This window comes from Chelmon rostratus, chromosome 4 (genome assembly GCF_017976325.1).
Source record: "Chelmon rostratus isolate fCheRos1 chromosome 4, fCheRos1.pri, whole genome shotgun sequence".
Taxonomy (NCBI): domain Eukaryota; kingdom Metazoa; phylum Chordata; class Actinopteri; order Chaetodontiformes; family Chaetodontidae; genus Chelmon; species Chelmon rostratus.
Window position 1 is genome coordinate 12,332,432 of NC_055661.1, and position 16,138 is coordinate 12,348,569.

Sequence of the window (16,138 nt, forward strand, 5' to 3'; positions counted from 1 at the left end):
TGGCCAGCAAAAGCTTTTATTATCCATCAATGTGTTTACTAGTATAAGTACAGGTTGAATGTACATAACATGCAGCACAGCCATAAACATAATGATATCTGCCAGTACAAACATCTGAGAACCTGGGGTGTTAAGTTTATACATGTGTAACTTGCCATATAACTTGTATAATCTGTAAGAACAATTGGAAACCAAAAAAGGAAATGACAAAAAACATTCATGATTAAACTAGTTAAACTGGTCATTTGTATGCTTGAATACAAGTGATTATTTTGTGAGCAGAGGTTTGCTATCAAGTAAAATGGATACATGTCAAAACACCAAAACCCAGACTGTATAACTCAGTCCAAAATGAAAGTAAACCTGCATTAAACCAAAAAGGTCTCCTTCAGTTATGCATGACTGACAGTCTTAATTGCTTATACTGTGCTAGGTTACACAGCACCATGCGTACACCTAGCAGTCAAAGGGATAGACAGAGAGACTCAGTCTATCAGATGTTTGCCATTATTTGGTGCCACCAAAGTTCAAAAATCAACATTCTTCATTGAACACACGATTCAGACTGAAGGAAGCAACGCAGATGAGCTCTGTTGAACTGCTCTGAACCTGCTGTCGGTGACTGTAGCCTCAATCACATGAAACAAAAAGATATTATTATTATCCAAAACTTAATCATGTAATAATGCAGTAAACAGTTAACATCAGATATGTTTGCGTTTGCTTGTGATGAAACATCCCTCGACATGAGCCAGCACTGTCAGAAAACTTTTAAATGTAGACAGTGAATGATTGAAATAGCATCCTTGATAATGTCATCTTTTTCTAGTAATATAAAGAATTTATTACTGAATCAGGAGGAAAAGTGATTGTCTCGCAGCTGAGGGACACAGTTAAAGTGAACAGCGGTTCACTGAGTTTGTCAAGCCTGAAACTGGAGGTGACATTCTGGAGGAACTACAACTCCCAGCATTCCAAGGGGTGCTTGGAAAAGTCTGAGCAGGAGGGGCACAGTGAACTCTGCCTGGGTAGGATCACCTGCTGTTACTTGCATGGGTCATCGTGAGGGACATTCAATCACAGGTGCTCAGGTCATTGGATCTGATGCTCAAACACTTCCTATCCTTTGACGTCACTGTTGCTGAATCGATCACTGATCTCATCGAAGTAGTTGTCAGCGAAGCGGAGCATCTGGATGACGGCGCTGAGCAGCAGGATGTCGCAGTTTGGGTCCAACTCTAACTCCTGGCTGTAGTTCTTCACCGGAACAATGCAGAACATCGGCATACCGATCCGACCACTGACCTCCTCCATCTGGATCACAAAGGACTCAGATGAGTGTCATTCATGCTTTTTTTGACGCCACAAAACTGAGAAATGCCTTAGATTAAAGGTCCAGTGCGCAGGATTTAGTGGCATCTAGCGGTGAGGTTGCAGATTACACCCACCTGTGACCTGAATGCTCCTCTCCTCAGCTGAGGGAAGGTCATACTTTTTCTGTACAGACTGCAGACAGTAAGAGCTTAATTTTTTTTTTTTGTCTTCTCAACATTGGAAAAGTTGTTATATTGGCAGTGTTTGTTTTGGTCATGGCTACCCATTAAAAAGCCAATAACTCTTAAAGTAAAGTCACACGACTAATAAATCATGAATGTATTGGTTTGATAACCTGCAACCACTTGTTCGTGTATTAGCACTGAAGAACAACAGCACAAGTGAGTCATTAAGGTCTGATCCACCCTGCCACATCAGGCCTTACTCATGTGACGCCACGGTGTGACCGACTCAAAGAGAAGAAAACAAAGTCTCTCAAATTAGTGTCAAAACATCTTGGATCCTACACCGCTCACATCTGAGGCCATCTGATTCAGATGGCACAAATCAATGGAAATAAAAACAGATGTCGACTGAATACACAATACATAAAAACACACTGCAAACCTACAGCACAACAAATCCTCGAGAATAGTTTGATTCTGTATGAAAGCCTAAAATCCTCACCATGTGCTTAATGTAGCCACTCTTATAAACATTTCTCACATCCTCTGTCACCAAAGGGCAGGCTTCGTCCACTTTAGTGAGCAGGACCAGCTGAGGAATGCCTGAAAACACCAGAGCAGAAAGAACGTTTGCAGACCACTGCAGAAATCAAAATACTGACGCTGCTCCTATAAAGTACTTTAAAAATACTTTTCTTGCCATTTAAATGTCTCCTCTATAACTGAAGGATCATTCGAAACAATATGGATACCCTGTGCTGACTTTACTTGAAACATTAGCTTAAAATCACTCCCTTGTTCTCTCATTCACTTTTCCTTCTGTGAGTCATTTTGCTCTGCAGTGAGCTGAGATTTCAGACACTTACTCATCATCATGTGAGTGGAGCACGAAATATTTTCATTTGTTCCCCCTGTTCTCTCACTCTCCACTGCCTCGTTAAGTTAGGCTGGAAAGTGGATTTAAGGTATTTGTAAAAAGCTGAAATGAAGGGGTCTCCCTATGAGGCCCCCTTGTGGATCTACTCAGGTCTATCTACCATATTTTCTAAGAGTGTGCATGAACTACATGTCTTCATCATAATGAGGTGGGACTGATTTTAACTGACCCATTAGGTTGACCTTTCTGCGGATCGCATCCAGCTTCTCCTCCAGCTTTGTGGGCATGATGGAGACCTTGCAGGCATCAACAACATAGGCCACACAGTGGATCTGGTCCTTGAGGCCTGGAGACTTACGATAGCCGTGAGTGTCCGAATTCAGAGGAGCAGAGGGGTTGAACTGAACTCACACAGTTGAGGGGAAAAGACAGGAACAGTTTGTGTTAACTACAACCAAATCAGTGGCTCATACATTCAATACACTGCTCAATGTAACGAAAAGCTCTACCCGATAACGGTCAGGCAGATGACCATTGAGGATGCTGCTGATGTCATCTATATTAAGCCCCACCCCTGTGCTTTCCTCCAGTCCCATGGTGTCACACAAGATGATTGGCAGGGGTTTTCCTTCTCGCCCAGCTTTCAAAGTGTGGGAACGAAACTGTGGAGTGCAAGATGATGAAGTAACAGATCCCAAACAGGACGGGACACAGTTTGAAATCAGTCAGGGCAATTACGAGGCTGACACTGACCTGCGTGGTGAGGCTGGTGGTCGAGCAGCCAGCGATGGCCTGGCTGGTGACGTGGCCTCTGAATACAGAGTTGATAGAATTGAAGAAGCTGGACTTTCCAGCTCCAACTTGTCCAATGAGCAGGACCCGAACCTGGGACACTGAGCTGACTGTGGGTTTGTAGCTCTTAATGCTCTCCATCAGCTCCATCCTCTGCCTGTAGAAACAAGCAGTTTTAAGGCTTCCATACTGCCACATAAGACAATACATAATCAGAAGTTCCTCAAGTCTGTTTGTATAGTATGACATGGTGCAGCATACTGGAACATATTAAAGAATAGTGCAGTAATGGCACATGGTCCAGCTTACTCATTTTCCCAGACCACCGGCCTCCACGGCTTCTCGTACTCTGGGATCACTGTTGAAGAGCAAAGGCAGCTTTCAAAAAATTTAATTCTGCTCATAATGTTATTTTATTATAATAAATTATCTTCCAGCCTTTCAATTTTAAGTGTGTAACATGGTGAATATGAACAAAATCAGTCATTAATAAACTAAATAAAATGATTAAGCAAGTAAATCTACAAGTAAGCGTCCCTCAGACAGGCCCGTTAAAAAAGTACATATAGAAGTGAGGAGCGTTGAAATCATTAAGAAGCACCAGGTCAGATGTCGGCCGACATGACCGCAAACAAACTATCATTTTGACCTTTTCCTGGGAGCCCTGATTTATCTATTCTCTCCAGCCCTTCTGCAACATCCTTTGTGCAATTTAGAAAGGATGTTGCAGAAGGGCTGGAGAGAATAGATAAATCAGGGCTCCCAGGAAAACTGAGGTTGTGGTGCTTGCAGTTTGGCTTGTATCCTAGGTTAATGTGGCCAATGTCAGTATATGAAGTCCCATTATCTGTAGCAGAGAGAATGGAAAGGCTACTTAGCTCTTATACTAGAAAATGGTTGGGTGCTCCCAGGTGCTTAAGCAATGCAGCTTTGTATGGGAAAGGAATGCTTCAGCTGCCAGTATCCAGTCTAACAGAGGAGTTTAAATGCACTAAGGTTAGGACAGAACTTTTATTATCTGGGAGTAAGGACATGTTAGTTAGCAATGTGGTTCCGAATCTTTCTGGGGGGAGGAAATGGAACCCAAGGGCAGCAGTGCAGGAGGCAGAGGCAGCGCTTAGGCATGTAGAAATAGTAGGAAATGTCCAATTTGGTCGGGGAGGCTTGGGGCTTGGCCCAGGCAAACCAGTGTGGAACAAAGCAGGTCTAAAGGAGAAAAGAAAGCTTGTAGTGGAACAGGTGCGTCGGCAGGAGGGGTTGTTAAGGGGGGCAAAAGCAGTTGGTCAAGCCAAACAGGGACAATGGTTGAATTGGGAAGGTGTTGAGAAGAGGAAACTTAGTTGGAGGGACCTGTGGAATATGGAGGAAGGCCGTATTAAAATTCTGATAGGGGCGACATACGATGTGTTGCCAACCCCGCAGAACCTAAGTCTCTGGGTACAATCGTGCCCACTCTGCTCAGGTACAGCAAGCTTGAAGCACATTTTGTCAGGTTGCAGAATTAGCTCATCACAAGGCCGGTATACATGGCGGCATAATCAGGTGCTGAGAAGCTTAGCCGCAGGCATTGAAGAGAGAAAGAAGCAGGTGAATTCTGGAAGTTCTAGAAAGGAGAGGTTAGGTGTGCAGTTTGTTCGAGAGGGGGAGAAAAATAGAGCTGCTAAGTCAGGGAGAAGGCAGGTAGGTGGCTGCCTTGTAGGGGCTGATGATTGTTTAAATTAACTGTTAGTTTGAAGAAGGTATTCATTCGATGGCTGGAGTTCACTAAAATCACTCCCTTACTGTTCCCTTCACCTCACTATGACTTTGACACTTATGGATCATTGACTTGCACTGCTGTTTAGCACTTGTCTGTTAGTATTAAGAAGAAAATTTGAGCTGTCAGGATCTCACTGAGTATTAGTAGTAGCAGAAGTACTGCGAGCATAGAAGCAAAGGCAGGTATTGGCTCCTCAGACCAGGTGTCTTCTATCCACATAAATCTGCATGTTTGTGTCCAGGTCTACTTTCACAGAGAAGTCAGGGTCCTGGTAACTAAATTAAGGGTGTTTGTTCGTTGTGTTTATCCTGGCAGAACAACAACATAAGAACATCATAGCCTGAGAAGAGACTCCATTGTTTAAAGTGCAACAATCTGTGATTTATGAAAGCGGGAAAAGCTTAATGCTCTTGTTCATAGGTTCAGCGTCAGGTCTGACTGTATCCATGAATGAATTTCTCCATTGTGAGATCAATAAAGTCTAATCTAATCTAATCAACTACAGGACAGTGACAGGAAAAACAGCCATGAGGCTCGCCTTGTGCTTGATGAAAGATACAATCTGTTTGAAACATGCTAAGCATCAATGTTTGGTCATTTCTAGTGAACTCACCCTCCACTTGATAGACTTCACACTCAGTCAGTGTGAGGTTGTTGCCATGCACCTCTGCAGCATTAAAGTTGTAGTACTTTCCTGGACTGCTGTAGACTGCTGCTTGGCTTCCATTGACAAGAACCAACGCCTCCCCAAAATACGGACCAGTGTTACTCATCATTCTCACTGCATAATCTGGACTAGTGACCGGATATATGTGGAGGTTTTCTCCACTGAGAGTGAAAAGAAAGGCCTGGTCATCGTGCACGTACTGTCCAGACTGAGCGAAAGGTTGTTTGGTGAAACCTCCAAACACATAACCAGCGGCGTTGTAGCCCACAGACACTGTGGGGCAGCAGTTGTCACATCGTTGGTGGAAGGCTGCTCCGGTGAAGCCATGGATGCTGGCCTTGTACAGCAGCTGTAGTTTGACATTTCCCAGCTGGGCGCAGACTGTTTTCTGCTGGCTCCTGGTTAGCCTGGGGTTCATTCTGGATGGTTGTTCTGCTGAGGTTCCTCACCGTCTGAAGCCTTTAAAGTTCTCTGTCTGAACACAGACAGACAGCTGCATTAGAGATAAATGCAGTTTGGGATTTTAATGACTGAGATTAATTGACCCATGGGGTAAACTGGACTCACTGAGTATGATTAAGGGTCCAAGTTGAGACTCTAAAACAGCTTTCTCAAGTTGAACATACTTGGCATTTGAACGTGACTTTGGAGCACATGATAAATGAGATATATGTAAAGTATATATACTCTGTATATTGTTTGACGGGCAGCAGCACACTGTATTTAGTTTTTCGATGAGTATTTCAATGGAAATAACAAAACACTTTTCTGATTCTACACACTACACTGTGTGTGTGGTGACATTTACTGGAAATTAAACTGCAGCTTACATGTAGTCTAGCACAGATCGAGGTGAACCCTGCTGTACCAGATCAGCTCGACCATGCATTCTCCATAACCCACAGAGAAGCAAAATACAATTTAACGGCTGGGCTTGACTGGGTGAACTAACTGCTGTTGGTTTAACTGTGAATGTCAGAAATATTTCATTCATGCCCGAAGTGAAACTAGGTCATTGTACAGTTTCTCCATCCTAAAAATATGTAACAGCACAGAGAAATTACACACAAAAACACGAAATAAAGAGAAGTATATATATATATATATATATACGTAGAGAGAGATTCGAGCAGCATCGGCACATGTCTGTCCCACATCTCAGGTCTAGTAAGGAGCGACTTCATAGAAATGTTTAAATGTAGAAAAGTATTAAAAACTCACATATTTAAGTTTTCACTGACCGTTGAGCTGGTTCAGGAAAGAGCAACAGAGTCACTTTCCATTCAGGTGGAGCTGAGCATTGGGTGTAAGCAGTTGACGCAGCACACACGTTAATTGAGTCACTTCGCCGAAATAAGTCCGGAAGTAGCGGGACGTTGCCTTCAAAGTAAACATTTTCTAAAGAAGTGTTCGTTTTTAGTGTGTGGTGGATGTTTACCGGCATGACTGAAATCTTACAAACCATTTAAGACTTTTAATCTGATTGTTACTTTCGTGGTTAAAATCCAAACAAACCTTTTTGTAAGTAAATTCCTACTGTTAATGAGACTGATTTGTTCAAGCAAAGGATCAAACTTCATGCACTCAGTCATAGAGTAACTCTCTAAACTAACTGCAAACTATTGCGTTTACTTTATCATCCCCTTCTCAACCCATTTTAATGCTGTCTTTAGTTTTTTACCTCTTCACTGTCGCTTCAAATCCCAACAGCCGATTAGTGGTTTATTTTGAAGGTTATCACTGGAACTTAATGACATATTTTAGCTGCCTTGACAGGTGTCACTACTTTCACTTTCGTTTCCCGCGCCGTGTTGATCCCTTCATGCCCTTTGAGTTTCTGTTGACCTGCAGAATACTGATCTGAATTAGTTGATTTAGGAGTCATTAATCACAGCAAGAGTTTCTAAGTTTCCAAATCGTCCCTCACATCCAGTCTGGCCAGCAAAAGCTTTTATTATCCATCAATGTGTTTACTAGTATAAGTACAGGTTGAATGTACATAACATGCAGCACAGCCATAAACATAATGATATCTGCCAGTACAAACATCTGAGAACCTGGGGTGTTAAGTTTATACATGTGTAACTTGCCATATAACTTGTAAAATCTGTAAGAACAATTGGAAACCAAAAAAGGAAATGACAAAAAACATTCATGATTAAACTAGTTAAACTGGTCATTTGTATGCTTGAATACAAGTGATTATTTTGTGAGCAGAGGTTTGCTATCAAGTAAAATGGATACATGTCAAAACACCAAAACCCAGACTGTATAACTCAGTCCAAAATGAAAGTAAACCTGCATTAAACCAAAAAGGTCTCCTTCAGTTATGCATGACTGACAGTCTTAATTGCTTATACTGTGCTAGGTTACACAGCACCATGCGTACACCTAGCAGTCAAAGGGATAGACAGAGAGACTCAGTCTATCAGATGTTTGCCATTATTTGGTGCCACCAAAGTTCAAAAATCAACATTCTTCATTGAACACACGATTCAGACTGAAGGAAGCAACGCAGATGAGCTCTGTTGAACTGCTCTGAACCTGCTGTCGGTGACTGTAGCCTCAATCACATGAAACAAAAAGATATTATTATTATCCAAAACTTAATCATGTAATAATGCAGTAAACAGTTAACATCAGATATGTTTGCGTTTGCTTGTGATGAAACATCCCTCGACATGAGCCAGCACTGTCAGAAAACTTTTAAATGTAGACAGTGAATGATTGAAATAGCATCCTTGATAATGTCATCTTTTTCTAGTAATATAAAGAATTTATTACTGAATCAGGAGGAAAAGTGATTGTCTCGCAGCTGAGGGACACAGTTAAAGTGAACAGCGGTTCACTGAGTTTGTCAAGCCTGAAACTGGAGGTGACATTCTGGAGGAACTACAACTCCCAGCATTCCAAGGGGTGCTTGGAAAAGTCTGAGCAGGAGGGGCACAGTGAACTCTGCCTGGGTAGGATCACCTGCTGTTACTTGCATGGGTCATCGTGAGGGACATTCAATCACAGGTGCTCAGGTCATTGGATCTGATGCTCAAACACTTCCTATCCTTTGACGTCACTGTTGCTGAATCGATCACTGATCTCATCGAAGTAGTTGTCAGCGAAGCGGAGCATCTGGATGACGGCGCTGAGCAGCAGGATGTCGCAGTTTGGGTCCAACTCTAACTCCTGGCTGTAGTTCTTCACCGGAACAATGCAGAACATCGGCATACCGATCCGACCACTGACCTCCTCCATCTGGATCACAAAGGACTCAGATGAGTGTCATTCATGCTTTTTTTGACGCCACAAAACTGAGAAATGCCTTAGATTAAAGGTCCAGTGCGCAGGATTTAGTGGCATCTAGCGGTGAGGTTGCAGATTACACCCACCTGTGACCTGAATGCTCCTCTCCTCAGCTGAGGGAAGGTCATACTTTTTCTGTACAGACTGCAGACAGTAAGAGCTTAATTTTTTTTTTTTGTCTTCTCAACATTGGAAAAGTTGTTATATTGGCAGTGTTTGTTTTGGTCATGGCTACCCATTAAAAAGCCAATAACTCTTAAAGTAAAGTCACACGACTAATAAATCATGAATGTATTGGTTTGATAACCTGCAACCACTTGTTCGTGTATTAGCACTGAAGAACAACAGCACAAGTGAGTCATTAAGGTCTGATCCACCCTGCCACATCAGGCCTTACTCATGTGACGCCACGGTGTGACCGACTCAAAGAGAAGAAAACAAAGTCTCTCAAATTAGTGTCAAAACATCTTGGATCCTACACCGCTCACATCTGAGGCCATCTGATTCAGATGGCACAAATCAATGGAAATAAAAACAGATGTCGACTGAATACACAATACATAAAAACACACTGCAAACCTACAGCACAACAAATCCTCGAGAATAGTTTGATTCTGTATGAAAGCCTAAAATCCTCACCATGTGCTTAATGTAGCCACTCTTATAAACATTTCTCACATCCTCTGTCACCAAAGGGCAGGCTTCGTCCACTTTAGTGAGCAGGACCAGCTGAGGAATGCCTGAAAACACCAGAGCAGAAAGAACGTTTGCAGACCACTGCAGAAATCAAAATACTGACGCTGCTCCTATAAAGTACTTTAAAAATACTTTTCTTGCCATTTAAATGTCTCCTCTATAACTGAAGGATCATTCGAAACAATATGGATACCCTGTGCTGACTTTACTTGAAACATTAGCTTAAAATCACTCCCTTGTTCTCTCATTCACTTTTCCTTCTGTGAGTCATTTTGCTTTGCAGTGAGCTGAGATTTCAGACACTTACTCATCATCATGTGAGTGGAGCACGAAATATTTTCATTTGTTCCCCCTGTTCTCTCACTCTCCACTGCCTCGTTAAGTTAGGCTGGAAAGTGGATTTAAGGTATTTGTAAAAAGCTGAAATGAAGGGGTCTCCCTATGAGGCCCCCTTGTGGATCTACTCAGGTCTATCTACCATATTTTCTAAGAGTGTGCATGAACTACATGTCTTCATCATAATGAGGTGGGACTGATTTTAACTGACCCATTAGGTTGACCTTTCTGCGGATCGCATCCAGCTTCTCCTCCAGCTTTGTGGGCATGATGGAGACCTTGCAGGCATCAACAACATAGGCCACACAGTGGATCTGGTCCTTGAGGCCTGGAGACTTACGATAGCCGTGAGTGTCCGAATTCAGAGGAGCAGAGGGGTTGAACTGAGTCACACAGTTGAGGGGAAAGACAGGAACAGTTTGTGTTAACTACAACCAAATCAGTGGCTCATACATTCAATACACTGCTCAATGTAACGAAAAGCTCTACCCGATAACGGTCAGGCAGATGACCATTGAGGATGCTGCTGATGTCATCTATATTAAGCCCCACCCCTGTGCTTTCCTCCAGTCCCATGGTGTCACACAAGATGATTGGCAGGGGTTTTCCTTCTCGCCCAGCTTTCAAAGTGTGGGAACGAAACTGTGGAGTGCAAGATGATGAAGTAACAGATCCCAAACAGGACGGGACACAGTTTGAAATCAGTCAGGGCAATTACGAGGCTGACACTGACCTGCGTGGTGAGGCTGGTGGTCGAGCAGCCAGCGATGGCCTGGCTGGTGACGTGGCCTCTGAATACAGAGTTGATAGAATTGAAGAAGCTGGACTTTCCAGCTCCAACTTGTCCAATGAGCAGGACCCGAACCTGGGACACTGAGCTGACTGTGGGTTTGTAGCTCTTAATGCTCTCCATCAGCTCCATCCTCTGCCTGTAGAAACAAGCAGTTTTAAGGCTTCCATACTGCCACATAAGACAATACATAATCAGAAGTTCCTCAAGTCTGTTTGTATAGTATGACATGGTGCAGCATACTGGAACATATTAAAGAATAGTGCAGTAATGGCACATGGTCCAGCTTACTCATTTTCCCAGACCACCGGCCTCCACGGCTTCTCGTACTCTGGGATCACTGTTGAAGAGCAAAGGCAGCTTTCAAAAAATTTAATTCTGCTCATAATGTTATTTTATTATAATAAATTATCTTCCAGCCTTTCAATTTTAAGTGTGTAACATGGTGAATATGAACAAAATCAGTCATTAATAAACTAAATAAAATGATTAAGCAAGTAAATCTACAAGTAAGCGTCCCTCAGACAGGCCCGTTAAAAAAGTACATATAGAAGTGAGGAGCATTGAAATCATTAAGAAGCACCAGGTCAGATGTCGGCCAACATGACCGCAAACAAACTATCATTTTGACCTTTGTTAGTTTGAAGAAGGTATTCATTCGATGGCTGGAGTTCACTAAAATCACTCCCTTACTGGGGGGGGGGGGGGGGGGGGGCAGAGGACATGCATGCCTAACCCGGCAAGAGAAGAGGTTAAAGTCTTAACAAGACACCTCTCCTCTGCTCTGCTTTTCCCGCCCCATCTTCTCGCTCTGCCAATAGGAAGAGAACCAGGAAGTTTAGATAAGGTGGGGGTGTGGCCAGCTAGAGTCTCTCTTTGGGACCATGCGGCCTGTTCAGGTGAGTTTGCGTGGTAAGATACAGAGTTGGCTTGTTTTTTGATCTTTTTGGTTGTTTTCCTGTTTTGTTTGCTTCTTGAAGGAAATGTTAGGGTTTGTTTTCCTGCTCTGTTTGCTTTTTGAAGGAAATGGTAGGGTTTGCTGCTTCTTGAAGGAAATGTTAGAAGAGGCTGTTAAATCTAGTCTGTGGTTTAGGCCTCCACCTCCAGCACCCTCTAAATTTTCCACCCCCTACCCGAACAAGGGTCTGTATCCAATCCCTACCTCCATCTTTTGACTCTACCTCTTTATTTTCTATCCCCTACCCGAACCAGGGTTTGTATTCCCACCCCGCTTTTTCTTGGTGCAGTTGGTGAGAGGCAGGGGTAGATGATGGTAGTGTGGCAATCGGCAGTTACATGTGGCATCTAGGCCTGTGGTAGCATTGTAGCAGCTAACAATAGCTAAAGCGGTGAGAGTATGATAGTATCTTAGCAGTTAGTATTGGTAGCTAGCAATTAACATTAACAGTATAGGTGAATCTAGCTTTATTGTCTTCTTCTGTTCCTCTTAGCAGGTAGCGGTTAGCACGTAACATTAGCTAAATGGTAGCATCGGAACTGTATTGTCTTCTTCTGTTCTTCCTAGCGGTTAGCATTAGCATTAGCAATAGTTAAATGGTAGCATCGGTACTGGCCACTACCTGGAGCATCTCTGGGTCAGTTGAACGTGGCGGTGCTGTTTGGATTGTGTAGGAGCAGTGTGAACTGGCACTAGGGGGGGTGACTCTGGGACGCCGGAGTTCACTGCCTAACCTCCTGGAGGTGTAGTGGGACTAAGTAGGCGAAACACTGTTGAAGGGAGGTTTCCACCTGATGACCCCCAGAGACGTGTTAGGAATCACTGCTCTTTGGCAGGTATAGAGGCAGATTAGAGCTCCAAGGTTCTTCACTGAGAATGAATCCTCTTTTTGAGCACAAGTATCTTGTGTTTAAATTAATTAACTAAATTCACAGAGAAGTCAGGGTCCTGGTAACTAAATTAAGGGTGTTTGTTCGTTGTGTTTATCCTGGCAGAACAACAACATAAGAACATCATAGCCTGAGAAGAGACTCCATTGTTTAAAGTGCAACAATCTGTGATTTATGAAAGCGGGAAAAGCATAATGCTCTTGTTCATAGGTTCAGCGTCAGGTCTGACTGTATCAGCTGCAGGACAGTGACAGGAAAAACAGCCATGAGGCTCGCCTTGTGCTTGATGAAAGATACAATCTGTTTGAAACATGCTAAGCATCAATGTTTGGTCATTTCTAGTGAACTCACCCTCCACTTGATAGACTTCACACTCAGTCAGTGTGAGGTCGTTGCCATGCATCTCTGCAGCATTAAAGTTGTAGTAGTTTCCTGGACTGCTGTAGACTGCTGCTTGGCTTCCATTGACAAGAGCCAAAGCCTCCCCAAAATACGGACCCGAGTTGTTGATCATTTTCACTGCATAACCTGGACTAGTGACTGGATATATGTGGAGGTTTTCTCCACTGAGAGTGAAAAGAAAGGCCTGGTCATCGTGCACGTACTGTCCAGACTGAGCGAAAGGTTGTTTGGTGAAACCTCCAAACACATAACCAGCAGCGTTGTAGCCCACAGACACTGTGGGGCAGCAGTTGTCACATCGTTGGTGGAAGGCTGCTCCGGTGAAGCCATGGATGCTGGCCTTGTACAGCAGCTGTAGTTTGACATTTCCCAGCTGGGCGCAGACTGTTTTCTGCTGGCTCTTGGTTAGCCTGGGGTTCATAGTGGACAGTTGGTCTGCTGAGGTGTGTAAAGGATGCGGAATGAACCTTTGATGTTAACTCACTTTGGTGCCTAAATGCAAAACGTGGCACAGATGCTTTAAATCAAGTTCTGATTAACTGACCTTGGTTAATCCCCCTGGACAAACCCAATTTATGTACCATGCAGGTTGCACCCAATGTTCAGGGTTTGATTTGTTTGTAAAATCATAGAAATTGTAGTCTTCCAATCCTAATCAACCGATTAAATCAAATAACAAGATAAAAGTATTGATAAAATCATTATAAAGCTACATTCCACAAAAACATAATAAAACAGGGATAAAAGAATCATTTGATCAATACCATGACAAACTGTACTCAAAATTATATTTAGAAAAAATATTATTATTACTGCTCCACTATACCTCCACAGGTGTTTCTTAGTTTACATTCTTGCAAACAAACTGCAAAAGACTGTAAGTCATGTATTTAATTTTTTCTTCTTTTTTTTTGCAACCTTGGCACAGATTCAAACAGACTCTGAAAGATTTTCTCTGCAATGCAAATCAAAAAAGTTAAAACAGGAAGTAGGTGCCACTCCCTGGTACATCATAAGGTTGAACAGTTACTTTCGGTTTCCTGCCAAAACGAAAAATGCTCACCACATTTTTCTTCATCAAGCTGAGTGATGGAAATGATGAAACGAGCTGATAAATCTGTCTCACATCAGGAAAGCAGAGTCGTGAAGTGGAGTAATAAACAGATGATAATCTCAATGTTCACCGTGACAGATTATCTCAAGGAAGTTTTAAGTTTCTGAAACTTAAAACTGAAACTGAACATGTGGCAGAAGAAAACCCAAGACCCAGTTTGCCATATTTTTCATGACATTTTTCAACATGATCCTGATTTCAACTTATTTTTTTATTTTATTTATTTTTTTTACACATACTGTCTTTAGAAACACAGTATTTAAAATTTTCTTCAAAAATACAAATAAATAAATAAATATCACACCAATCAATAAATCATTACATCATTAAAAATCCCACTGGCTATCTTTAAAGTTTGGCAAAATATTAAACCCTTCAGTATTTTCATCCTTACCTCCTGGTCTTCTGGACAGTAGAGAGAGGTGACCAGCTTCTAGTTGCAGGAGACGGTCTAGAACAAATGGAAGCGTAAGTGTATTTTTGGTTGTGATCAGTGTAGCTCCTCCCTTTGCCTTAAACGGAAGGTACCTTGAATTCAGTGCATTTGAGAAAGCACTAAACTGGCACACAGCAGGCTTCATACATAGTATTCTTATCCTAAAACACTCCTTTTTTCTGAAGCTTGTTTGTGGAAAACTTGTCATGAAAGGAAGTGCACATTCATGAGATTTGACCACTGGCGTCAACGACCCCCAAAACCACTCCAGCCATTTGTTAAGTTTCATTCACAAAATGGCTAAAGGATTTCACAATGTGCAGTTTCAACTCCTGCAGCCCAAATAGTTTCTTCCCTCATATTATCCTCTCTTCACTGCATCCCTATAAAATCAAGAGTACAATTTAAAATCCTTCTCCTCACCTACAAAGGCCTAAATGGTCAGGCACCATCATATCTCAAAGAGCTCATTGTACTCTGTTACCCCATTAGAGCGCTGCACTCCCAGATTGCACACTTACTTGTGTTCCCTAAAGAGTCCAGATGCCTTCAGCCATCAAGTGTCCTGGTATCCTGCAGAACCGTCTTCCAGTCTCAGTCTGGGATGCAAACACCTGGAAGAGTAGGTTTGTAACTTTCCTTTTTTAATAAAGCTTACGGTGAGGTCTGGCTCAGTCTTGCCTTGGACCAGCCCCGAGTTATGCTGCTATAGGCTCAGACTGCTGGATGACTTCCCATGATACATTCACATCCCATTGACCCAACTTGGATTCATCCCTGGAGTCTTTTCCAGGGATCATGGATGCACCGACATCTGTGGTCCTGCTTGATGCCCACTGCTAGTATTATTATTATTCATATTTTTAATTGTCATATACATATTATATATCATACAAATCATCATACATTTATCCCATCATACCTAGACTATATACATAGTCATATTTCTATTACTATTACATACATATACTGTCATATATACATCATACATTCATATATATATACACACTGTATACATCTACTATCATATACTATTTTCAGTAGTAGTAATACTAGCATTATTATTAAATGATTATAGCTGTTTTTGTTGTTAATGTACATCTCTGTCTCTCTCTCAGCCAACCGGGCGAGGCAGATGCCCGTTTGAGGTTTCTGCCTGTTGAAAGTTTTTCCCCTCTGCCTTCTCCCAGTGTGTGCTCATGGGGGAACTGCTGGGTTACGGCAAATTAAAGATGATAGTCTATACCTGCTCTATATGAAAAGCGTTGTGAGATTACTTTTGTTGAGATATGGCACAATAGAAATAAACTTTTTTTTATTGAGTTTGAAATCAAAACAATTAGTAAATATAAATACAGCTGCCAACAGAGCGGGGTAGTGACAGAAATTAAAAATAGTTAGAAAGTTACAGCTGATGCTATAAAATGTGTTTCTAAGAAAAAGAGATCCATGACTTATATTTGATGCAGTCAGAGACGTGACAGAGACGGTCAGAGACTGTGGATTACATTATTGTACAATGGAGGATGGTCACCTGGGGAGCTACCTGCATAAAGACCCTGAGGCAGCTGTCAGAGTAGAGATGCCAGTAAAATCATACCATATAAAATACATTTTTTGAACCT

At 42.3% G+C, this 16,138-nt stretch overlaps 2 protein-coding genes across 4 annotated transcripts; both read right to left on the reverse strand.

Annotated features, from left to right (window-relative positions):
* LOC121605133 (interferon-induced protein 44-like) lies at positions 1-6,931 on the reverse strand. 3 transcript variants are annotated; one of them, XM_041934923.1, is made up of 8 exons: positions 6,836-6,931; positions 5,541-6,069; positions 3,478-3,526; positions 3,130-3,325; positions 2,886-3,038; positions 2,606-2,777; positions 2,002-2,102; positions 1-1,314 (listed from the first exon to the last, which is right to left on the reverse strand). In XM_041934923.1, exons 2-8 carry the CDS (start codon positions 6,010-6,012, stop codon positions 1,120-1,122), a joined length of 1,338 nt encoding a protein of 445 aa, XP_041790857.1. In that variant the 5' UTR covers positions 6,013-6,069; positions 6,836-6,931; the 3' UTR covers positions 1-1,119. The 3 variants fall into 3 exon arrangements, with proteins under 3 accessions (XP_041790857.1, XP_041790856.1, XP_041790858.1); XM_041934922.1 differs by having other exon boundaries at positions 6,816-6,918; XM_041934924.1 differs by having other exon boundaries at positions 5,541-6,087; positions 6,816-6,901.
* Positions 6,932-7,529: 598 nt separating this feature from the next.
* LOC121605134 (interferon-induced protein 44-like) lies at positions 7,530-14,523 on the reverse strand. The gene is made up of 8 exons (XM_041934925.1): positions 14,472-14,523; positions 12,913-13,401; positions 11,005-11,053; positions 10,657-10,852; positions 10,413-10,565; positions 10,135-10,306; positions 9,531-9,631; positions 7,530-8,843 (listed from the first exon to the last, which is right to left on the reverse strand). The coding sequence occupies exons 2-8, from the start codon at positions 13,382-13,384 to the stop codon at positions 8,649-8,651; spliced, it is 1,338 nt and encodes a 445-aa protein (XP_041790859.1). The 5' UTR covers positions 13,385-13,401; positions 14,472-14,523; the 3' UTR covers positions 7,530-8,648.
* Positions 14,524-16,138: the final 1,615 nt, after the last annotated feature.